A 26,370-nucleotide genomic window follows, 5' to 3' on the forward strand; every position below is an offset into this window, starting at 1 on the left:
TTACGGCAGAGCCCCATCTGGAGCATTCTTTAGCACCTCTTATCCTACCAGATTTTTGTTTTCCTTTTCAGGAATGTTTGGCCTTGCAGTGCATCAAGGACAGCTCTTCTTACTTCACTGTTTTCTTCCCTTTGCATTTACAAAACATAATAAAAAGCTTTGCAGGAGAGATAGAGGATACAGTCCCAGGGGAAGTGTTTCTGCAGTGTGAGCTTCAACTCCATGGTATTTCAGGCTTGCAGGGCAGGAAGGCGAGCTGCAATCCTGATCCATGCAGCTCTGCCAGACCTGGCTTTTCAGGGCTTGCAAGTCACTGCTGGCTGCCTCAGCAAAAGGAAACATCTCATTGACTGCATGAACCCGAGCAGGTGACAGGTTATGGACATCCTTTATGTAGGAGACTCACACCAATTTTGCCACCTTAAAGAACTCCCTGAAACTTAGCTGGGATTCCCAGATTTCCTGGTCTGCAAACTACCATTGACAATATTTTACATGTATGGTGGAAGCCCCGTCACCATAAAAAGTGACAGGTTGGCAGGAAAATATCGCCTCCATCCAGGCCCCAGATGCTTTTCTGGGACTGGGAGTAAGCAGGGTGCGATGAAATGGCAGCAGGGTTATTTCTGCAGTTTTATTTGTCTGAAATACTTCGGTCTTCACCCACCCAGACTGCATGGACAAATGGACATAAAGATCAGCCTTTCTTTATGGACAAGATGGTCTGAAATGGTGTAGGGGAAGGTAAACAGCTGAAAGACAGGCAGGCAGGAACAGTTAGCAGCAGAACCTCAAAATGTCTGAGGTCACACTCACCCTCAGAATTCTAAGAGTAGTAGTGGCTGTTGGTATCATATACTGCCACAACAGATACAGATATGTACATGTCTGCATATATATACACACACATACAGTGTACTTTACGCATATAACAAAGTGTGCAGCCACATTCCTGTGTAGTTTTGTGCATTTTCTTCATGCACTAATTTAAAGATGGGTTAGTATTTTATTACCCCCATAGGACTCACAGTAAAATAAATCATATCCTTTGAAGGAGGGGTTTAATCACTGAGACAGTTGCTGATCTGCCTCTTCTGAGCTTGTAGCACTAGAAAATAGTTGTTCAGTTTGCAAGAGCCTAAAGCAAGCCATAAGCAAAAATCTTCTCTCCTGCACTGAAGGAAATCCAATATTTAGATTTGCATTGCTTGTTTTTTTCAGAATTGTGTGGACAAGAATAAGGCCTTCAGGCAGGCGTATGTAGGGGTTATTCAGGCCTGTCAGTACTCACTGTTGAACTTTATCCCTGAATCAGGCAATGTTCCCAAGATGAGTAAACACACCTCAGACGAGCCTCCACTTCACAGCCAACTAGCGAGCATCTGCCTACCAAATGTGCCAACTGCGCTTTGCCTGGACGACCCCCGTGTTCCCGGTTCCAGATACTCTGTACTCAACCTTTCCCACGCACTGAGAAGTTACAACGCTTTTGGTTTCAAAGCCAAATTGGATCAAAGTTTGGTTAAACTGCTAAATTTTGTAACTGCTTCAAAACAGCAAACCCAGGGGCTAAGAATCACCACTTTCAACATTCATTAATCAGCCCTGTTAAATGATTACCTCGTCAGGGCTGCTTTGTTGACAGCTCTGCATGATGACAATGTCAGTGGCACTGTCCCAAGACACATCCAGTGGTGACGTAAAGGACAAGCCTCCCTCACCTCACCTGGTGGGATGGACACTACCTTGAAGAATATTTAAGGAAGGAGGATGCTCCCTTGTAAAGCAGTGATCGCAAGAGTCCTCCAAAGCAAGTGGAACGGGATCAACTGAAAGGGACAGCAGATTCCTCTCTGACATCCAACTCAATCTTATAAAGACAGTAAGTAGAATGGCCTGTATTTTTTTCCAGCTTTAAATTACCGGTGATCCAAGTTCTCTATATTGATTTTAAAGCAGAAGTACAGGATCAAATCTATAACAAATTCTACCTTTGTATGTACATTGTCAGGAAGGTTTATTGACACTGGTTAGAATGTCAATAGTATGCTAACACACCCAATATATTTGATTTTAGATTGTGATCAGTATTGCAAAGCCATCAACGAGATCCACTACAGGTTCAATAATGCCCCCACAGCTGAAAGCTGAGGTAAATGTCATGCCCAAGGTTGTCCAGGGGGATTTGCAGAGTCTGCCTCCAGAAGCAAGGGATTTCATTGAAAGTAATGCCAAGCTGTGCCAGCCTGAGAACATTCATATCTGCGATGGCTCAGAAGAAGAAAACAAAAAAATTCTGGACATCATGGTAGAACAAGGCATGATCAAGAACCTGAGAAAGTATGAGAACTGGTAAGTAGCCTGAAGAAAGTTAAATACCATCTCGGAATATGCATTTTCTATCCTCTTTACTTTTAAAACTGCTTCTAACCCTTCAGTATTTTCTTTCCATTAATATTTTGGCACTGTAGCTTCCATAGGTGAAATACTCAGGAAAAGCAAATTTTTTCCTCTAAAATTTAACATAAAGTGTATTATTCAATTGGACTACCAACTGTACATTGTGTCTATTGATTAGTTACATCAAGGAACTGAAATAATGTCATGAGACTTATGTAACTAATCATTAGCAATGGCTAAATATTATTTAGCAAATACATCTTTTGGAGAATTCTACTATTTTAGTCAATTAGTTTATTCATCAAATACTTTCTTGTGGCATTCAAATAGCTCTGTGGGTGTTCAAATATTATTCAGTACAAGCATTATTCATATCGTGCCGATGAGCTTTGACTGTAATGTATTCAGCAAATGCTTTTTTCAAATATTTCATCATCTCTCCCAACTAACCCAACATGAAAGGAGAATATTAACAACAAGTACATACTCAGGAATTACGTGCCGACCAAGAGATCTTCATGGAAGAAATCTGCAAAGACTTTTGAATAACTAAGTGCAGGAATTTGGCAATCTGTTTGCAGACTATTTGGGAGAGAAAAGGGCAAGATTCACCAGATAAATTATTCATTGTTAATTATATGCTTAGCTGTAGTGATGATGGTTATGACAGCCCAACTAGAACATTTTTAAACTCGTGGAAAATTTCTATGCACAGAGGTGAAAATGTAAAACAATTCTCTCTATTGTAAATAGATGGCAAAAATTCTTTAGAGGAGAAAAAGAATCCCCTTTAATAAATTCCTTCACTTTTTATGATCATGCTTATACTTAATATTGCTTTTGTGATGCCTCTAATTTAAAGGACTATGCCAATCTACTAAACTGGATTCTGATCCCACAGGCACTTACACCAACACTTAAAGTACTTGCTTGGCATCCACTTTGCTTGAGGCATCATTTTGTTGTCCCCATGCAAAACAACTTCACACTGATGAGAATGAGAATTAAATGAGATTAACTTTTCCCTGGAAGTTAGCAACAGAGAATAAGACTACGATAAGAGGCAAAGGAGTATTAACGCATAACCAGAATTTCCTAGGCCATATAATTTGTTATGCATACTGGAAAGTCTTGAAACAATTTGTATGAGAGAATGTATCTGACTGATTTTTGAGACTGTCTGTTGTACTGGTTCTGTCACTGTCGTTTTGGCCTTACAAGGCCAAAAAAATACATTTTGGGGCTAAACCAGTACCACAGAAGGGTAAAAAGTGCTATATTGATAATGAAAGTCTAATTTCCTGATTTCTGGTGAAATGCAGCTGGTTGGCTCTCACTGATCCAAGAGATGTGGCAAGAATTGAGAGCAAAACAGTCATCATCACTCAAGAACAGAGAGATACCACTCCAATCCCTAAAACTGGAACTAGTCAGCTGGGCCGCTGGATGTCTGAAGAAGATTTTGAGAAAGCCTTCAATACCAGGTTCCCAGGCTGCATGCAAGGTAGGCAAGAAAAAGGTGGTTGACGTTGAACTTCCAGGAGTACAGAGACACTACTACTGTAATCTTCAAACAAAGATTTTAGCTGAAGATTTAGGTTTATACCCCTGATATTAGTAATTTGTTGGTTTCATCTGGATCTTTACCATAGATCCGAATGCCTGTGGAAGGATAGTCCTCAGTCTCTTTCCAGCATTATTCTCTTCATAAAGGGGGGCAAAGTGAGGTAAGAAAATTTGGGTGATTTTTTTCAGGAAGCCACGCAGCAACTAAGCAGCAGATAGGAAGTGAGATGAGAATGGAGGACCCCCATCCCCAGCAATAATTTCAGGTTCAGTGATTTACACCAGCAGAGAACTTGGCCTCCAGCCACCTTTACTACTGGCTAGACAATTTATCTGAACAGCTGCTTTTGGCATTTAAAATAGAACTTCTTGCTTCACAATTAGACAAACAAAGCTAGAGCTCTCTTTAAACATCATCAGAAACACCCACAAGACAAACAGCTTTTAAAGGAGTGAGCAACAACCTCCATGTTAATAAAGATTATTTCAAAAGTTCCTTGTTTTGCTCATTGCCACATCTTGCTACTCCCTGTTTTCCAGGGCGTACAATGTATGTCATCCCCTTCAGCATGGGGCCTATTGGATCTCCTTTGTCCAAGATTGGGATTGAGCTGACAGATTCACCTTATGTAGTGGCCAGCATGAGGATCATGACACGGATGGGAACAGCTGCTTTGAAAGCCCTGAGCAATGGGGAGTTTGTAAAATGCCTTCACTCAGTTGGATGTCCTCTACCGCTAAAAGGTAAGAGACATTAAAAACTGTCACTGCTGGAAACTCCCAGGGCCATGTTTTAGAGCTGACTGTGTGTTCTCAGCACATCCAAGACACTCACCGTAGAAGACCAGGATGGTTTGTGCCACAGCACTAGGTTTGGAACTCAGTTAACAGAATTAAAGCTCAATGAGAGTTTCACAGAAAGGAGATTATTATCCCTAGTACTTACCAGGGGGTTTCCTTTAAAGCATCTGGTAGGGGTTGCTGTCAGAAGCTCGATGCTGATGAAACAACAGTGTGATCCAGCATGGAAATTGCTGCATTCATGAGTATAACATTCTGTTCTGCAGAACCATTAATCAACAACTGGCCGTGCAACCCAGAGTTAACGCTGATTGCCCATCTCCCAGATCGCAGAGAGATCATTTCATTTGGCAGCGGTTATGGAGGAAACTCCTTACTGGGGAAAAAATGCTTTGCTCTCAGAATTGCCAGCAGAATCGCCAAAGAGGAGGGCTGGCTAGCTGAGCACATGCTGGTAAGAGCTATTAAATCATGTGTGCTTGAACAGCCGTTAAACCCTAAATTAGCTCAACATAAATACATCACATCTTGCTATCAGTGAAATTAGTCTCGTATGGATAGTCCTGTAACATTAGATATGAATTTATCACATGGCAGGCTTATGAGAAATAGGAAACTGTCTGCAAGGTTAAGTACCAAATGTTTTAAAATAGTACCTGTAAAATCAGAAACCAAGAAAGATTTGGCACTTCTGATAGTGGCTACTTGTAGGCAGACTCTTGTACCTGAGCAGAACCTAAACATCATCACTAGGCATCCACATAGACTCTACAAGTCTAATAGCAAAAGATGAATGCAAGTTTTGAAAATTGTCTTTCATATTCTAAGGAGGCCTGTGCACTCAAAAATCTGCAAATACTGATTTTCTAAATGGGTTCTGCTTTGTGCCCTTCCTGCCTTTACTTTCTGCTGTCATTTAAACATTCTACTACCATAAAATTCCACTGATAAAAGGAATTTAAAGGTCTCAGAAAAAATATCTGTGGACTCTGAGAAGTGCAGGAGTATCCATATGTGAAGTGCTTTCACTTCACTCCAGTTGTGCAGCCAAAAGAATATTGCCTGGTTTTCTTCTGTCTCAGCTGAGAAACACAGCTGTATACAGTCTGTATATCTTTAATCAGCAAAATAAAAATAACTGAATTATGTATATACGTGACATTTTTTAAAAACATAAGAACTCCTTACCAATATTCTAAGGTCAAGACGAGTAGACGTTTTGATTAATAAAGTACGGTTTGAGTTATTTGTCAACTACATTATGTGGTGCTTCTGCATAATATTTAATTTGCATAATTAAATATTTTATCATTACCACTTGCTGGAAGACAATCTTCAAAATGAAAAGTGCAAGAAAAAAGACTGCACTCAACAGTTGCATTAATTCTTCAATAGATCCTGGGCATTACGAATCCAGAAGGTGAAAAGAAGTATTTTGCTGCAGCATTCCCTAGCGCATGTGGAAAAACTAACTTGGCCATGATGAACCCAAGCCTGCCAGGATGGAAAATTGAGTGTGTGGGTGATGATATTGCCTGGATGAAATTTGATGAGCAAGGTATGGAACTCAAATTGGATTGTTTTACAGTCCAGTATGAGTTGCTTTTAGGCGCAGCAAGACATGCTACAAAATTCTGGATAGAATTAATCCAGTTTGATTTACTTATATTCTGTCATTTAACTTCCAGGCAACTTAAGGGCAATCAATCCAGAAAATGGCTTTTTTGGTGTCGCCCCTGGAACCTCAGTCAGAACAAACCCCAATGCTATTAAAACCATATTCAAGAACACCATCTTTACCAATGTAGCAGAAACCAGTGATGGAGGTGTCTATTGGGAAGGCATTGATGAGCCATTACCACCAGGAGTAACACTGACTTCATGGAAGAACAAGGATTGGACCCCAGATAATGGTAACCTGGCCCATTCTAGTGTCTCTGTTGGCTTTTTCTACCTAATTCAAGTTAGTTCTGCCATTATGACCCTTTTTATTGTATTCCGAACAGGGGAACCTTGTGCTCATCCCAACTCACGATTCTGCACTCCAGCTAGCCAGTGCCCCATTCTGGACCCTGCATGGGAATCACCCGAAGGTGTGCCCATTGAAGGGATAATATTTGGAGGCCGCAGACCTGTTGGTAAGAGATAAAGCAGCCACACATCAGGGCTGAAGTGCTGACAACAGAAGGGTTGAAACACAACTGGTTAGACGCACAGGTTTTGCTTTCACAGCTGCAAAAGTAGGGTAATAACCATGTTAGTCTAATTTCTCCATGTTAGCCTTTGACACACACACTTAACAGCCATTGATATTTCAATGTCTGAATTGCTAGATGTTAACACAAAACAGATAACAGTAATAATAAAGGACTGGAGAGAGATCAAGACCTGCTAACCTGGGTGATACATAGATGCATAGCAAATATCTATGCTTGTCTCAATTTGCTTGCAGTTTAACTAGTTCAGATAGGAAACGGTTAGAGAAATGAACCGGTTATAGGCAGTTTACAGAAAAGGAAGTAAGATAAAATGATCTGTTAAAAGTCACCTAAAGCTGGAAAAGAAATAGAAGGGATGCTAAGTGTGAGCTAATATCATGACCACAGGACCAGATTCTATTTCTAGTAAAATCTGCTGGGGATTCTGAGTTCCCAGATATCTCCTACTGAGCAGCTGAACCTGGATGTGTTCAGTAATCAGTAGCCAGTTTTGAAAACATTCATGTAACCTTTGCTGTAAGAAGACAGGAAATGAACTGATTAAAAACCAGAAAAAAAATAGAATACATTATACAGTAACATGCATTCAGCAGTATCTCAGGTAACAAAACCTGATGTAAAACTGGTTTTGGACCTCTAAGTACTGAAGTGATTTTGTTCTTTACAGGTGTGCCTCTTGTATATGAGGCCTTTAACTGGCAGCATGGAGTATTTATAGGAGCAGCTATGAGATCTGAAGCAACAGCAGCTGCTGAGCACAAAGGTAAATCAAAATTTAATCTGCCTACCTGTATTAAAAGCAATCCCCTGTGATCTGCTAGCTCTGTCCTCCTCCCCTGCTCTTTCACATTTCAGATTTGGCAGCTAATTTTGCAACCTGTGTGTTTTCACAATAGAAAATATTTGTACTGGAATTAAAAGCCAAATTCTCTGTAAAAGTCAAATTAAGCAAAATAATCCCCTAGATGGCAAGCATACAGAACAGGGTGCAAGCGTGGGGTTGCCAGAAGCCTTGATATGGAGTTCTTGTTACAGTCTGGGATGAATAAACTTAAATTTTCTCTTCTGCTAAAGCTCAACAGAAATACATGAATGATGAAAACCAGCTCTTGAGGATCTTCATTTAAGCTGCTGGACCTGAGATTTAAGAAATTTAATTTCTACTGATTACAAAAATTAATTTAATTTGTACTTTTTTTGTACATCAAGGATAATGCTTGTATTGTTTCTTAAAGCTCTTTGGTTCAGATACAGAAGTGGAGTTAAGGGACCATGGGTTCTAAATCTTGGGAGGATCTGAATCTTTGTGCTTTAGGAAAAATGTGCTATTTATTACCTTACATTCTCCATTTGTGTTTTGAACAGGCAAAATCATTATGCATGATCCATTTGCCATGAGACCTTTCTTTGGCTACAACTTTGGCAAATACTTGGCCCACTGGCTCAGCATGGCACATCGTCCAGCTGCAAAACTACCAAGGATCTTTCATGTTAACTGGTTCCGGAAAGACAGCCAAGGGAAATTCCTGTGGCCTGGCTATGGAGAGAATTCCCGTGTACTGGAGTGGATGTTCAACAGAATTGAAGGGAGAGCCTCCGCCAAGCCAACTGCCATAGGTTACATCCCTGCTGACACTGCTTTGAACTTGAAGGGTTTAGAAGATGTCAACTTGACCGAACTGTTTGGTATCTCCAAAGAGTTCTGGGAAAAGGAGGTAGAAGAAATCAAACAATACTTTGAAATGCAAGTTAATGCTGACCTTCCCTATGAAATAGAAAGGGAAACCCTTGCCTTAGAGATGAGGATAAAACAGTTGTAGCTGATCAAACCCACAATTATTTATCAATCCACACATACTAAGACAAGACAAACACATTTTACTAAATCACCACTGGAAGCATCTGATGGGCAGGGCGTTATAATGAAAGTAGGTCTTAGTTTAGTTAGAATGTAGATAGGGGCATTCTAGAAGTAACTCCAGACCTAATGATTTATAACTACATCAGTTGTTGTAAGAAGGTGAGCAGCTGTGGAAATGTATGTGCACATGGTCTTCAAAACCCTGATCTGTCACTTACATGCACATATAGCCATGATGTGTGTAAATTATTTGCCTAGTTCTGCATATACAATCCAAACCAATCCAGCCTTCAAGGTGTAGCATATTGTTTCTATCACACAAACCTCTAGAGTTTCAAACTCTACAGGAAAGAAGAAAGAAAATTAGATGCTGTATATATGTATTACCTAAACATATTTCATGGCTTAAATATTTTTTAGAAAAATGAAGTTGTAACTTTTATCAGAGAGATGACTTTGTATTACTAATGCATATTTAAGATATTGCTATTATATATGACTCATGTTCCTGTGATTTCCAGATGTTTTGAATGGCTTGTTCTTTAAACTATTGAAATAAATGTTTATACAAAATGTGACCTCATTTCCAGTATTCTTACTGTTTATAAACTACATGCATATAAATTGGGCCTCCTGTCAATACCACAGCACAGGGAAAAATTCACATGTGGAAGTTAGATGTTGACTAGCATTGATCTGCTACTCTTAAACCAACTAGTTTAAGCCACATACTATCTTTGCAACTTTTATTCAAGCCAAAATAGTGGTCCAGAAATTATGATACCAGCTGCAAGCAGTCATCCAGCTAGGGATGTGCTCTCCATAACTGGGCATTGTTAGTTCAGGCATTTATAAAATAAACTACCCTCTAGGAAAGCCCCATATTAGGATCTTGCTCATTTGCTAAAGTCATAGGAGTTGTCTCTGTTCTACAGTACCTTGGCTTTTGCAAGAATAACTAGTGGAGCCATTGAAGTTTGGGAAGAGATTTCCAGATTTGTTGAGATGCCTAAAGCCTTAGTGAGTTCAATGAAAATAGGGGTAGGAGTGTTGGCTTCCTTGTAGAGCCAAGATATTAAAACCATCCCATGTTGTCCCAATTAAAAGTGTCCTTTACATGCTTCCCATGTCCTTGGCAGGTATCCTGCTTTTTCACTTTGAATGCTTGATCTCCCAAAATATATTGCAAATATTTGCTTAGCAAAAAGAAAATCACTTACATTGTGTAATAAGCCTTTTTATAGACCCTGCTTCCTTGCAAAACAAACAGTACCAGGGCTGGTCAACAGATGCCCTTCAAAGTTTGCTAGGAGAGGTCACATCGCCTGAAAAGCCTCTAACTACCCCCTGACTCGATGTTGAGGACTTAACACAAACATTATCAATTCTGAAGCGAATAATACAGCATAAGTCAATAGATAGATCACACCAAAAACAGACAATAGAAAGCTGTGATGAAAGCAGAGAAGAGCAGTGCAGCCTCTGTAGAGATAATCATCAGTTGACCTGCTTGCTGGACAAAAACCACATCTGCATGGATGCAAGTCTCCTATAGGGTCATCTTTAGCCTGTGTACTCTTGAGTGGGCTCCAAACTAACAGAAAAATCAAGGTGAAAGACAGTAAATAAGCCAGAGGAAGTGAGCCAAGACAGACTAGTATATGCACTCCTCAGATTCAAGGACTACTATCACATTAATAAAACAAAGTTGTTAAAGTTGTTTATAAAGTAATTCTATAAATAGTTGATGGAGGGCCTGGGATATTCCAAACTGATATGTCAGTATTGGACCTGGTATGTGGATATGTCTAAGGAAGAACAAGGAGATCTAAGAAAATCTGTCATGCTAGTATCAGAGTTATAGCCAGTTACAGTCTCAGAGTTTCTTATGGGCTTCATGAGAAGATTCCAGTCCTGAGCCCTGCAAACATGTTCCAAGCACATTTTGAAATACTGCCCGGGAGCTGTACAGAGGCTTGGGGCTTTCCAGAGCCCTCTGAACAGCTCCAGCATGCTGTTCTGCCTTCTCAAACACAACCAGGCTCGATATTCTGAGTATTACAAGAGAAAAGACTCATACTTTGTGCCAGAGGAATCTGTGCCAAAGGCCCAAGACCAGCAGGCATATGGACATGGGAGGACTGAGTGACACTTGTCCCATAGAATGCTGCTCAGTGAGGAGATAGGTACCATCACTCCTGGCCAACATAACTGGGATCTTAGAGCATACACCCAGCTAGCAACATTGGTGTTATAAGGTGCTAACTGCCTTGAAAACATCATATCCCAGCCTAAAACACTGGATTTAGTGTTCTGACTAAACCCTCGCTTTCTCCTCCTCACCCCAAGAGGTTGGCAGACTTTCCTTCCCTCGACCGCCGCTGCCCTCGGGATTCTCCTCTGGGTATTCCTTCCATGTAACACAACGCAAGTCATGGAAAGTGAGTATCACGAGCACTTCTGGCAGAAATATTTAAACCACTTGCAGTTCCCCCCACTCCACACATTTTAACCACATGCACCTTTACAAACACTGCTCAGAGACTGACGGGCACGCAAATCATTCCAGAAACTACAGAAAACGGGGAAAAAACCTGCTGTACTGTTAAGGCTGAGAATGAGAAAATAACTTTTTGCGTGAGTCATTCAAAAGCTCCTTTGTATGTAAATATGTCCACAACCCATCAGCATCTATGGGGAGTACAATTTACATTTTGAATGATCAAAATGTTTAGTATTGGCAGAGAAAATGTTTAAAAAGAGAGAAGGCGATGGTTTAAAATTTAGAAACTTAGTCAACCATGCCAAATTATGATCTCAACTTCTCTCCCTCCAACAAATACTATGCTCCATAAAAACAAAATGAATTAGAACAAAATGCTTTTAAATTGAAATTTGGAAGTTCCCCTGATTTTCAAAAGAAAGAGGGGAAGGCAACAAATGCAATAAATTTCAACAAATTAGTAGAGAAATATAAAACTTGGCCTATTAAATGTGATTCAGAGAAGGAAAGCACAGGAAAGACTAACACATGAAGTGTACAGAGCCATAACATTTGCAACAGCTGTGTTATGAAATGCACTTGGTATTCTGGGAAGCAAGAAACAAAATACTTTGTTAAAACACTTGTGGATGTACCGGTGGCTGAAAGAAGAGAGACAACATCAAAATCACAGTTTAATCATTAATGCTATTGAGGATACAGTCTCTGGTACCTTGTTTAGGCCATGATTCACTGAACAAGGCAACACAGTAATGGATGCACCACATGCAGAGGAGGCTGTGCTCGACTCCCTTAAAATTAGTGCAGTCCCTCTAAACGACCTTTATCTACTCAGGCAAAAAGTCTGTCTTCAGTGCCAAGTACTCCCATTAACACAGATAAATCCATAGAGCTCAGACCCAGACCTTGGTCCAATATTTGCACAGGTTGAGATGTCTCCAAGCCTGATGCCATCCCTTGGACTCATTGATAACATTTCAAGGTCAAATTTTGACTGTGTTTTGTCTTGTTCCTTCAAATCCCTTTCTCAGGTGTCAGTCTCAATAGTAATTAGCTTGAGTATATAGGATATCCACACACCTGTATTCTGTCAACATAATGAAGGTTAAACCAAATAAATAAAACTGAAAAGCAACATCGAGCTTGCTGCTGAACTCTTATTGGAAAAAAGTGAACCCCAACTTCAAGTCCTTCACAATTCTGTGATGATAGGGTTATTTTCAGGGAAAGAAGTAAAATTCAGAGAAATGGCATTTGTTCTCTGGGAAATACTGTTTTCCAAAAATCTTGGCTACCATAGTAACATGATTTATTCCATACTTGCTGCAGTATAGTCAATTAGCTCCCTAACAGAAAGACAATTATTGTAACTAGATATGTACCTGGCTGGAAGACTACTGAAATGCTGCTTATGAATGGCAGAGTGCTCTAAATTCCAAATTAGTAATCATTATTGTTGATCACAGAGGACATTTCTGGCAGTGGTTTAACCTCAGCGGTACAAAAGGGCACATTTGTCAAATGGGTGCTGGCAAACCCCAGTCACCGAGATTCCAAAACACATCCTGCCACATCTGTGAATCTGTATGCAAAACAGCTAGGTGGAAAAAAGAGAGAAGAAAGAAAAAAATGAATTGCTATTGTATGCCTTTACTGCATTCTACAGCCATCATGGATATAACTTTTGGCTGCAAAACTTTTAACAGAGAAGGATTTTGTCAGCAAATTGCGGCAATCCACATATATTAATATGCAAAATTCAGGCTGTATCTGATCCTTGCAAACACAAACATCATTATGGCATCTTTGTTGTAACAGGCCATTCAGAAGACCTCTGAGCTGTCCCTACCCAGCATGAAGGGCTTTATGCTGCCTTTGTTACCATCAGGGACATTGGTCACCTCAGCATTCATCTTGCTCCTCCTCACACTGGCTCCATCAGACTTGCCGTGGCTTTTCTCCAGAGTAAGTGTGACCAGATGTAGGTTCTGAGATTAGTTGACTCCAGCTTTTGTTCAAGCCGATAAACTGCTAGCAGAACTTTTTCTAACACACATCCCAGAAATGTTCTTTGTGTCCTCTTTGGAAATGTCAGATACTGGCTATTGGAAAAGAGAAAACATCTGTTTTAATCTTCCCAAAGGAACATATCAAATTTTTTGTGCTGTTTTTATGCAGTCTCAAGGTCTTTTATTCAGCTAAAAAAAAACCAAACCTTTGTAAAACTGCCGGGTTTTTTCTGTTATTGTTGTCCTTTTTTTTTTTTTTTTTTTAAACCAAGCTACTAGTTTTTGTTCTTTTTCTTGTAAAGCATCACAACACCATTTCCCAGGTTGAGATGGCCAAGGAACAGTCCTTCCCAGAAATTTGCTCCTGTTGAATGGCTGTTCTCCAGAACAAACTAAGCTCATCATCCATGGAAAAAAACTTCTAGGCCCATAGTTAATAGATCTTACCCCTGCTTTGTATGGTTGTGGGGTCTTTAAACTAAACTAATAGTCTGAACTCTTGCCCTTCCCCATCTCATTAGTGAAATCCCAGGAAGGCCCTGTCACCATGGTGGAGACTGGCACAGCAACAGCATGTGCGTACAAATGCCATCTCAGCTATGAATGTGAAGAGCACAACAAAACCTCATTTTACCCACCGGAAACCATCACTATATTTATCTGTGTCTTCCTGAACAGATGAGAAACTTCCCATGGTGTTCTGGAGCTACAGCTCCTGAGAGCAGCTATGAATAGCAGCTTTAAATTTAACCAAGGTTGGAAAGAGAGTGAAACCTAAATGCTACAAGATGCTGCCAGCTCAGCTGGTTCAGAAGCCAACAGAGACTTGCTTGCAAGTGGCATGGAGATAAATTCCAGCCTACAGGGTGAACAACATCACCATCAGTATCCAGTAATGCTACAAAAGTGGTATGACTTTGCATGACTTACGCACTGCTAAGCCTAGAGCGATACAACTCTCCCAGGAGTTATTCCTGCTGGCAGAAGCCAGAAGGGTGGTGTGACCCAAGCGAAACTTCTGGAGGTGACAGTGCGTTGCAGTGACCCCCATCAAGCAACTTGACTCCTATGTTCCTCTGCCTAAAGCTCGTTCAAATATGACCAGGCCAAGGTAAGTGCACCTGAACTTTTGTTCCATCTCAATCACTGGATTGCCTTAATGCTGAATAGCAAGTTTCAGAAGAGCCACACGGCAGTGACAGTGAAGCTGGACAGCAGAGCTCCCGCTGGCTTCGGCAGTGACAAGAAGAATCTGTGGGTTCTTTGCTGAGGCTTGTGTTTGTACATTGAGTCTGGTTTTGCCTTTCAGTTTGGATTACTACCAACAATTACTTGAAGCTCCAGAGGTAGCCAGTCAAGAAAAAAAAAAAAAAAAAAGCTATAAATTTAACTAGGACAGCAGTTTGGAAAGGGAGACAGGGGCTGTTTGAGAACTGTGGGTTGACTGGTGGTCTTAGAGTATAAAAACAATATCCTTCTGACACTAGTAAGTAGAAGCAGGCCTCAGATTCCATGGAGTATTCTTTATTCTATAAAGACAGAAATCTGGCTCTATTTCATCATAGTTATCTGTACTCAGGCACCCCTCCACCCTTGAAGGAGATTAGTAGTGATAATGCATCTGGTACCTGCCCCAGCAATAACAGATCTATGTGGAGAAGATTACAAGAAATTATTTGGACTTCTGCCCAGTCCTAGAAGTCCCACCAGCCATTTCCAAAAGTCCTATCAGTTTTTATGGCTTGTCTCTCAAGAAGGCTGCTGAAACCTACATGAAGGAAAGACTTTAAAAAGATTTTTGCAGACATTTATTTCTGGCCAAATTATGATTGCTTGGAGGAAAAAGAAGCCACCATACAAATCTTGTTAGAGACTTCAGCAGGAACTCACAAACCCATGCAGAACTGAGATAAGCTAAAAAAAGCAATAGCATCCAGGAAGGAAAGATGGACCAGCCAGCCAAATGCAACTCTAATTCCAACCCGTGACAGACCCCTGGGGCAGCTCCAAAGCCACTTAGCACAAGCGTGGAGCTGGGCCAGGAGGAGACGCTGGCACCAGAAGAGCAGCTCTAGCAAGTCCAGACTGCAATTTGGTGATTTGCTGAGGGGGACAGGCTTGTACCCCCAGTACCACAAACGCACAGCTCCCCACCTCCGAACCCCTCCAAGTCAGACAGCTCCAGGGACACTGTGATCCCCGAGATCCCTGCACAGCAGAGCGCGCGCCGTGTGCGTGCATAGGAAAACGGAGTAACAGCACATCTGTTAACGACACAAAAACACGCTGGCAATGCTCGGTGCGGCTTGGCAGGGGAACCTATATCAACTGTCTGCAGTCCAAGGTCTAAAGGGCAATCTGCCTTCAGAGACGCCTGCAGCTTCAAGGAACTGTGTCCTGGAGTGAAATCGGTACCTCTGAAGCGCGCAGCCTGCACCAGGCCCCTGACATGTGCCAAGCAAGCACTGGACCTGCGTCATGCCACACCGGAGGTGAATTTCCCAGGGAGCTAGGGGGAAAAAAAAAGCACACAGAGCATCTCAAGAGGTTAAAGGCTAATCCCTGTGCTTCTCAGACCCCTCCAACAGACCTCACCAGAGGGACTGCTCTGCCAGAACAGGCAGAGTATGTGAGACACCAGCACAGGCTTACCAGCTGCTGGGAATATTTACTACAGCAGGGACTGGAAAATGCCTCCCCCCCGCTCCCCTTTTTTTTTTTTTTTTAGGGATACAGTGCATAGAGCTGCCAGGAAAGTGACTGTACTGATAAGTCTTGTGCAGGACTGTGGGACTGCTGACAACTGTCTGGCCTGGGGGTCCCCAAGCAGCACTGTTCAGTGCTGTAGGAGGAAGGTAAAGGAGGAGGACCAGAGGTTTCCTGCAATGACAGCTAGAAAACTCCCCACAGGCTATGTGACACTGCTGCGGTACCTCCAAACAAGCAGCGCTCTCCCATATAGCTATACCCTTAGAAAGTAGAAGCTGGAAGCTTCTGTTCCAGTTGCTGGAGAGCAGCTCCCAACCTCCCAGTCCAGGTGAATGTGTTTGCTGGATGCTGTCCCTGCTGCAGACACAGTGTGAAGGCCAGGGAGGGCATCTGTTCCCAAGACATTTATGATTGTGCCGGTTTTTTTGAACCATGAATTTGAACAGAAACCATGTTGCACCTTAAATGTCACTGCTAGGCAGAAGGGAAGTCATGAAACTTCAGCAATCTTCCCAACATCATAATTTTCAAGCAGAAAATGAATATACATTGGAAGAAACACTACAGCTGTGACTGCCTTGGTAAAGCCATTAACAAATGCAGTGTAACACATCCAAGTGCAGTCAGCCCTGTCTGGGGACTGCTGGGTCTTTCTCCCATCCTTCTTCTCTCCCCGTCGCTCTGCTTATTGTTTGCTTCATTGTTAATCCCACCTAATTTAAAAATAGGAAATTGATTTCTTATGTATCCATTACAAACCAAATCATTTCTTTATTACAGCAAGGATCATATTTCATAAGCAAGTCATGGAAAATTAAAACCATGCCTGTTGCTTTGATGAAATAATAGAGAGAAATGCTGGAGGGGAAGGCACAGACAGCTGGGGGCTGTCATGCAACCAGTGGTGCAAGTTAACTCTTTGCAGGCACCCAAGGCTCCTGCAGCTGCCAGTTTTCCTCCCCCAAACCTCTGGTTACAGTACTCAGTACTCCCTTATCCCGAAACCTCAAAAGTATCTAAGAGAAGGAATGCAACCCCTCTGAAGAAAGTAGGTCAATGATTTTGGTGACTGGAGGTTACGTTGTTAACAGAAGGTTTGCAGCCTGATTGTGTGCAGAACCAAATACCTCTCAATATTAACACTACTGAAATTAGGTGCCTGACAGTTGCTGCTGCATGGTGTACACAACACAGGAACCCACAATACCAGCCACACATTAGCCCAGAAGTCCCTCTAGCATAAATATTTCCAGGCCTTGGGTATATTAGACCATTGTGCTTTGCTGCCAGGTAAGGGGATTTAGACTGAAGGGGAACCACGTTTACCTGGAGAGCTATTCAGTGTACATTGCCCACTGGTTATGTCATTACAGCAGGCACCCCAGCCAGATCAACAACTAGTTAGCAGTGTACTGTGACTTGAGGTAGATTAGAAATTAAAACAAAATCCATTGTGTGCATTACTGAGGATTTATGGACTGCTCTATGAACCCACCTGTGGAGCTGATAGGACACACGTCCTCTGAAAAGTAATCCAGATAAGTACTACAGCTCGCAGGACATTGCAACATCCAACCCAAAGTTCGTCAACTACTTCATTAACATTCTGATCCCTAGGAATTACAGCCAAACAAAACCTCTTCAATTCCCCAATCAGAAGCAAAAAGATCAGTGAGTGATCACTGTGCAGAATGTTGTTTACAATGTATTATTTATAGATTTATCCATGTAAAAATACCATGCCTGAGGAGAAAGAATAAGCAAAACTATCACAACAGACCACAAGCAGACAGACTCCACAAGAGTGAAAGGAAGCAGAAGAGATCATTTCAGAGCCATAATTCATGTCCAGTCTGTTCATCTCTGTCAGCACACCCTTTTGAGCAATAAACTATTTGCCTTTGCTTCTTTGGGATAAGAGTCTCCCATTTTGAAAAAAGAGCCCATGTTACAGTATCTTGCAGGTTTGTGCTATTCTCAAAGTCTGCCATGGCTCAGAGACTTGCTGTTCTTCTTTCCGGAAGTTGGGGCAAGAGAGATTATCATACTAAAGCAATTCTTACACCAGTTAAGAGGACTACAAACACAGCCACTTTACCTAATCCTTCCCCTGCTCTGGGAGGAGGCCAGCCAGCAAGCAGCAGGCATTTGCCAGTTCGCTGCAAAGAGCTTCCTAATAAGCAAGCTGAAGAAAGTCTTCTTAAAACTCTTTATGGTCCTTTTGCACTGATGATTCTCAGAATGGGAAAACAAGTTTTGTAACTCAGTGGGAGTGAAGGAAAGAAGCTCCTTCCAGGAACATCCTGCATTGTCCATCCAGCCCCCACCTCCAAAGGGCTTGTCTGAAGCTGTGTCACCGGGAGATACCGTGTGCCTTTCTGCTAGTTTCTATATTGGCTGCTACTACGCTGAACCAACTTATTTATGCAATAAAGAGCCCAGGAAACCACCTGTGTACTGCAAGTTACCAGCAAGCAGCTCCTAGATCAGCTAAAATGGCCAAAGCTCTCAGCCTCTATAAAGTTTTCCTACATAAGAGTCATTTCAATTCCCTGTTACAGGAGATGCTTTATGCTGCTTTCTGGTCTGACATGTTGCTCCCTCATCCAACCTTGCCAGAAACTCAGTCCTGTGTAGTTTCTATCAGCTTTTTAATGATTATCAAATACATTATAGATTTTTTTTTCAATAAATTTCTTCTTTGGAAGATAATCATCCAGGAGTTCTGACAAATACTTGTTTTGATGATACATTTGAGAAGACAGTCACCAAAAAATTCAGAAATACAGAAACATTCCTTTGCACTTGCACAACAGAGCCAACTCGCCACACTAATACTTTAATGGAATCACTGGGTGTTTTCATTAGCTGCATTTGCCACTTTGACAACAACAATAACTCCCAGACAGAAGTCGAGACAAGACATAGTAATTAGGTCAAACCTTTGGGATAGAGCTGTCACCACTAAACATAAATGTAAGTTACTCTTCCACTGCCTGAGCTCTGTAAGATGTGCTATTGCACTGGGTTGTCTAAGCAGGATAAAGAATTGGAAGAAACAAGGGTCATTCTGCTTTTTGCTGTTCTTCACAATTACCCTGTGTTTAATTGATCTTGATTAATTATTTAAGGTAAATGGAGCTTTCCTGACCTAATGGCAACATGTAAACTGATTAACTTTACAAAGCCAGCAAAATGATCCGCACAGTGTGATCAGCTCTTGTAATATATTATTTAGCCCAAGTTATCCTGTGTCACTAGCAATGATGTGCTGCCAAACACAAGACAGTGACCATGAAGGTGTGATGTGGGTCCCCTTGGGGTGAGGGTTAGACTTCCCCAGCCCCTTAACACCAGTGGGAGGGGAGAAGGAAGAGGAATATGAGAAAAAGGAGGAGCACAAACTGTCCTATGCAGTGGTAGCATGTGGCGCCTGCTGGGGCTGCATCCCTATGGGCTTGGGGAAAGGAAGGAAAAAAGATAACCACTTGCAAGGTGGGATGAGGGCTGGGAGCACACATGGAGCTCAAAGGAGACAGCAGAGCAGCAATGAGGAATGAGGCACCTTTGAAGGCAGGTTTGAGCAGCCCAGCAGGACCAGGCTGCAGTTTGGCTAGCAGAGCCAGGCACTGCTGCCAGCACAGCCCAAGCCCAAGAAGCAAATGCAATGTGGCCCTTTATCTGGCTCTGCTTTGGCAGTCCTGTCATGGCCTCTCATCTGTAATATCACTGGAGGTTACAGGGCAGAAAGGTTTATTTTGTGCAGATAATGCCTATCTTTGCTAGAAATCAAATCAAGATAAAAGCTTTCCAAAAGATTCTGCTTAGATTTGCCTCTGAGCTTTGCAAAGGGAGCAGCGGTGCCCTATCAGGGCTAATAAGCAATGTGATAAAATTGATTCCTGAAGTAAGTTATACACATCAGAAGAAAGTGATTTGTTTAGATATCTACAATATTCCCCATCTCTTCTAGCCAATTGCTAAGGCAGGTACACAGATAAATGAGAAGAAAACACTCATCACCGCTCTGGCTTCAGGGGAGAAGCAGATAAGGCTGATAAGGCAGTAAGTGAAATTCTCCTCCAGGCTCCCATGCAAATACATACTTGGGCAAAGGCTGCTCAGCCACAGCAGAAATACTGCTTTGGTTGTTTGAAATAACAGCACCCCCCAGGCACAAACAGGACAATAACCTCCCATTTCCATCTAAAGCTCCTTGTTGAAAGAACTTATGGTCAAAACAGGCAAGATGGAGCAGATGGGAGGAAAAAGAGGCACCCAGAGTCCTCCTTGGAGGCACAGGGATGGGTGGGAGACCCAGCAGGAGGTGGCTCTTTAGACACAATCCAAGGCCACCACCCTTGGGGAAGCAGGCTCCCCCCCAGGCTCTTCCCCAGTTCTGTGCAAGGATGAGGATGCTGTTAGCTTACAAAATACAGAGGCAAGTAGAGATACAGGCACTAGAAACCAGCTCACAGGCCAGCACTACCAGTGAGGTCCCCATCACTGTGGGCTGAAGGAGACAACACCCATTGAAACTGTCCTGTGCTGCTGCCACCAGCCAGGAGGAAAAGTACAGGCAACAGGAACATCCCCAACCTGCAGGATGGACTAACCCCCATCAGCTGTGCACAGAAACCCAAAACCCTTCAGTCTGTGACACCTTCCTTACTGATCTGGCCATGCCACCAGAGGCTTTGAAACCATGTCCTTCCTCTTTTTAAAACAGATATTTATAAAGTCTTGTGAGCTATACTACAAAAAAATTACAGAGGCTTTCTGCCAAACTGTGGAGACTTCAGGGGTTCCTCCTTTCTCCCCCCCGCCCCAACCTCAGTTTCTTTTACATCCCAACAATCCCTTCCCTGTATTTATTTCTACTCTGTTTTCTACCTCTGGGACCTGAGCAAGCCATCAAACCTGGATTAAATATGCCACAAAAGAATTCAAGCCTTGACATGGCCAAAATACTGGTTTCCAATGAAACAAAACAAAAGGCTACGATGAAGTAACTATTTCAGCAGCTTGTGCAGCCATGTATATAGATGTTGCCAAGGGAGACTGAGGAGCGATAAGACTCTACCACCCCTCTGGAGCTCACAGAGGAAGCGTTCAGATCCAAACCCCATTTCCCAGCAGCATTCACCACTCTGGCTTCAGCTAAAATGGTGGGTAAAGAACATTTTTAAAAAATAAATGTATTTTAAAAGGACAGAAAAATTCAGGCTTCCCAGCTGGGTACCAGGAAGGCATTTCCTCTCGGGGCAGATTTCATTTTTGAGCCATAGGACATCTGCTGTCTGCTACCCGTGAGGAAGGGACTGAGCAGACCTCAGGACTGACACAGGCCAGCAGCAAGAACAAGACCATGCAGCGTTTGTTTTTACTGAAAAATATATATTTCTTTGGATGATAATCTTTACTGGCAATCTCCCAGACCTACTAGGCTGCCTCACTCCAATTATTCCAAAGGTAGAATCCAGGCAGAGGGGGCTGGCAAGGCTGGAAGAGCAGAACCCCATGTCCTGCAATGCCAGGGACATGCCAAAGGACCATGGGCTACACCTGGGGAGGTTTGGGTTGAACATCAGGAAAGTTTCTCCTAGAGAGTTGGTGCAACGTAGTGAGGCTGCCCGAGAGGCCAAGGCATCTCTGTCCTTGGAGGTTTCCAGGCCAAGACACAGATGACCCAAACCAGCCCTAGCAACATCTCAGAGACCAAACCAGAGCCCTCCTGAGGTCCCTCTTGACCAACACTGAGCATGAAGGGAATCAGTGCAAAAGGAGGTGAACGCAAAATTAACCACAAAAATACAGCCAGCAGGTACAGAAAAGAAGCAGCTCTAAAATAGGTGGATTTATTCCTGTGTGTTAATTTACACTGAACCTGATAAAGCCTAACTACACATTTGTTTTAAGAGAAGGGGCATTTGGCAGCTCCCCCATCGGCTCCTCTATCCCAGGGACACCCACGCCAGGCAAAAACACTCAGGAATGCAGCTCCAGCTCACCCGCTGGCGTAACGTGTTTGTTCTCCGATGTGTTGGATTCCTGCTTGCAGCCGACTGCATTGGCTGTACTTTGGTCCAGGAACATTTCACCTGCATATATGAACCTCACGCTACAGCCACCAGGGTAAACACTGTATTTTCAGAGGGCAACACTCAGACCACTTTGTTCAGTAAACCAATGGACATATCGACTTTATTTGTGTTCAGCCTTTTTGGCAAATTACTAGGGCAGACTGTGCCAGTTTTGCAGAAATTGCAGGGATCGTGCTGGCATGGGGGGCTTTGCTGTGTGAGGAGGGGGCTGGCAGAGCAGTTATGGGGAAGCTGGAGGCCCAAAGGATCACAGCAGCCCAGGCCACCAGGCTTATGGGCTCCTACTCCCACAGAAACAAAACTAGTTGATTTTTGTGGTGGTCTGAGTTTGGAGGAAGCAGAGGAGAAGGGAAGAGGCAGGCCTGTGGTTAGCAGGGGCAGGCAGCCCAGGCTCTAAGCACAGTTTGATTCTTGGGAAGAAAGAAATCTGACCAGAGCCTGCAAGCATGGATTACAGTCTACACACTTAAGACACATTGGGAAATAATTCCTAGCCTACCACATCCTTCCCAGGGTTGTGGCCTATGAGCAGAGGGGTGGTACAGACCTCAGGGAGGGCGGCCCCAAAGGAAACCTGATCCAAATACCTGCACAACACTGCCACAGGTGTGTTTGGTGGTGCACAGGAGCATGCAGGATTTCAGGAAAGCTGCAAGGAGGTACATGCCTCCAGCAGAGACCAAAAGCACCCCATGCCCCAGGCCAGTGCTTCAGGGCTGGGATCAGGACAGGGAGGTTAATGCACCAGCTGCTTTGCTGGCTGATTCACATCTCCCAGTTACCCCACACTGCACTGCCCATATGACACCTTCTCTGCCCAAACCAGCTCCCTGGTGCTAAGGAAACCAGCCCTTAAGAGCCAGGCTGCTCTCTCCTACCCAGGGCCTCCATTAATACCGGCCACGGGTTGGTTGTGACACAGACCCCATCCTGCACAAAACAGCACAAAGTCCTTTCACAGGAGGCTGGGTGCCCACTCAGCTGAGACAGGCTGTTGCACGACCAGAGGGCAGGCTGCCTTGGGTCACTTAATCTCAGCACTGCATGAAAGAAAGCAGGATTTGGGGTTTTTGTAACTGGATGTTTTGTTTGTTTTAAAAGTACATCTTGTTTCAGAGAGTGTTTCAGGTAACTGCTAAAGGAAAATTCAACAATATTGGTGCAAAAAGTCCCCCCCCAATGAATACAGAAGTGTGCACTGGTTTAGGAGGGAGCATGCTGCCAGGATTTAGGTTGCCCCACTCTCAGCTGAACTGCAGTCCCAGGCCACAAACATGCTTTTAGCACAGACTGCCTAAACCTCTTTCACAGGAGTCTAAACTATCCCAGCACCCATGCTGAGGACCAACAGGCCAGTTTCTGTGGCTCAGCTAACATTACCACTGAGCTACAGTGCCTTGCCCATGCATTGGAGTCCTTTACTACAATCAATGTTTAACCCCAGTAACCTAAAATGACTCAGAAAGGTGCTTCACATCTGGATACCTGCCAGAGTTTAGAGCAGCCTGAACAAACTTCACCTCCAATGGCAAGGTGAAGCTGGCAGCATCTACTCTCCTAGTCAGGGATCTCCCCCCCACCCAGGCACTCTCCCAAGATAAAGCTTCTGTCCCAGCCTGGACCAATATTACCCCATATTGTCTGACTGTTAAGATAATATGGTGCTTGTCTTCATATACAAATAGAGAGTGCAGGGCAAAATAACCCGTCTCTCTAGTTGCCTCCTATCTTAAAAGGACAAAGTAGCCATTGCACTAAAAATAATAACAATAAAAAAAATCAGGATACTCCAGACTACCACAAATTGTAACTACTCAAACAGGTCTGCAGGTCAAAGCACTAATGGAGGAGTGCTAGCTGTGCGTATATTAGATTACTAATTCCCATTACAAAACAGCTGTCATAACCACCCTCATTTTTCTCAATAGCGTAGTAAAGTAATTGCTGCGATATTGAAAGGTAAGGGGGCTCGGATGCCCATCCCGTGCTGCACTGCCAGGATGGGGTTCTGGAGGTTGCAGTGCTGAACACGCGCCCGGTCCTTTCCCAGCACCCGGGCCAGGTTTCGCCTCCAAACCGCAGCCGTGCAAATGCCCACCCCGATCAGCAGCACCAGGGAAGCGTTTAGACAGCTCACATACAAATTCTGCGGGTGCACATATTTAACAAAAAGCACTTTTTGTTCCCGCAGACATCTTTCCCAGTGGAGGTGTGAGCTGGTTGTTGCTGCAGCAGAAATAGCCAGGGGGAAGGAGCTTAGCTGCCCCTTTTGCAAACTAGGGCAGAGAGGAACCTCTCCCACCCTGCATCACAAGGGACAGGCTGGTTTGGGGCTGGCCCAAGCCCTCCCACCAGGTCAAATCCCCCAGGAAAAGATCCACAGCCCAGCAGAGGATGGGGCTCTGTGCAGGAACAGGAGCAGAGCACCCAGAGGGTAGGGCAGGAGGCAGCCACAGCGATCTGATTGCTTGAGAGGAATAGAACCAGCTGAGCAAGACTTCAGCCCTGCTGCTCATCATCATCATCACCACCCCCACCACCACCATCACCCTTCAGAGCCTCCCCCCCTGCAACTTGCCTTCGTGCAGCCACATTCTTCCACCCAGCCCAGGCGAGGGGCTGCCCGCTGCCCCCAGCAGCACCTCGGGGCCGGGCCCTGCCCCTCCGCTCCTTTTTGTGGGGCCTCCCCCCTGCCCCCGGTGCCCCTCATCAGCGCCAGCGGGACTGCCGTTAACCCCCTCCTGCCCTGGCCCTGCTCCCGCTCATCCCGGCTGCCGGGGAGGTGGGGAAGCGACGGGTTATCCCGGCGGTAACAGGGATCGAGAGGGGAAGCGGGGAGGCAGCGTGGAGATGCAGCGTGGGTACAAGCGGCCACGGGACACGCCGCGATGTACTCCCAGATCCTGCTGGGATCATTTCAAGAATCCTTATTCTTACCCAGCCTGTCCGTGGGTGTCCCCATACTTGTTCCCCGCCCTCCTGTCATCCCTTGCTACGGAAAATCACGCCGAGGTAGCCCACGCAGCCGAGAGCGGAGCACCTTCCCCTCGGACAGCCCGCGAAGAGGCTCCTTCGCTCGCCATCTCGCGGTGGCAGCAGGCAGCCTGCCACGGCCCACGGCCCACGGCCCACGGCCCCACATCCCCCAGCCCCTCGCCAGGTGCCCAGATCACGCTGGGGACGGGGCAAGGTGAGGGCACATCTGTGTCGCGGGGTGCTGGGGACCTGCAGCACCCATCTGAGCTAGAGACTGCCCAGGTCCCACCTTGCTTGTCCCAAATCAAGCGTGACCGACCCCAGTGGTGTCAGTGGGTTTACACCCGCGTAACCAGGGCACGGATTTGACCCCGCACCTTCAGGTCCTCTCTGTGGAGTCACTTGCACTCAGGGCTCAGTCATACCCCAGAAATTTCCCCCAACTTCGATAGGAGATGAACCAGGAGATCAACACGATGGGGGTGATGATGTGTCGGCCACGCGGAGATGTCTTGTAACGGATTTTAAAAACTCATCTCTTCATGCCACCAGCACACCCGGTCTGGGGGGCCCACCCCTGGGGAGTCCCAAACTGCTGTGGGTGTCAGGGGTCGAGCAGCCTCGCATCTGCCCACAATGGGAAGGGACGTGCCACAAGAGCCTCTCCGTGACGAGAGGACTGTCAGGGCAGCGGGTGGGTATGCACTGGCACTGTACAATGCAGGGTGGTTGCAAAGCTCCAAAGGCAAAGCTCCTGCCTCAAACCCTTTTAGCATTTTTTTTTTCCAGGCCACCAATGCAGGACCCAGTATTGTCCCTTCAGCCTGCGCGGCCCCGGGGCTGGTGGTTGACCCCAGCAAGCTCTGCCACGGTGCCACCCCATGCCGGGCTGCGCCACTGCTGTGCACACACTCCAATTGCAGGCTCAGCCAAATGGTTTTCATTAAACCTACAAAGAGAAATTCGCCCCAGAAAGAGCAGATGCCTGGAAGCTTTTCCAGGCCTGGATACCAAAGCAATGGGCTTCTGCAATGTGCCCCCTCGGGCAGGGTCCTCCAGGACCTGCTGTGCAGCCCCAGCCCCTCCTCCAGCGTCCCTCACCCTTCCCGCCCCTGCAGTACTCCCAGTCCCCCCACCAGACTTACCCTTTTTCTGGTTTTCCCCTCTAATTTGGAATGAACAGCACAAAAGGAGCAATTTTGCTCTCCACCCCCCTTCCCAT

General features: G+C 44.4%; 1 protein-coding gene across 1 annotated transcript; it reads left to right on the forward strand.

Annotated features, from left to right (window-relative positions):
* The first annotated feature begins 1,795 nt into the window (after nucleotides 1-1,795).
* On the forward strand, nucleotides 1,796-9,430 carry PCK1 (phosphoenolpyruvate carboxykinase 1). Its single transcript, XM_032982503.1, has 10 exons — nucleotides 1,796-1,882; nucleotides 2,078-2,352; nucleotides 3,723-3,904; nucleotides 4,507-4,710; nucleotides 5,034-5,221; nucleotides 6,163-6,325; nucleotides 6,456-6,680; nucleotides 6,774-6,905; nucleotides 7,654-7,749; nucleotides 8,352-9,430. Exons 2-10 carry the CDS (start codon nucleotides 2,129-2,131, stop codon nucleotides 8,804-8,806), a joined length of 1,869 nt encoding a protein of 622 aa, XP_032838394.1. The 5' UTR covers nucleotides 1,796-1,882; nucleotides 2,078-2,128; the 3' UTR covers nucleotides 8,807-9,430.
* The last annotated feature ends 16,940 nt before the right edge of the window (nucleotides 9,431-26,370 follow it).

The sequence above is a fragment of the Tyto alba genome, unplaced genomic scaffold (assembly GCF_018691265.1).
Source record: "Tyto alba isolate M040663 unplaced genomic scaffold, T.alba_DEE_v4.0 Super-Scaffold_33, whole genome shotgun sequence".
Taxonomy (NCBI): Eukaryota; Metazoa; Chordata; class Aves; order Strigiformes; family Tytonidae; genus Tyto; species Tyto alba.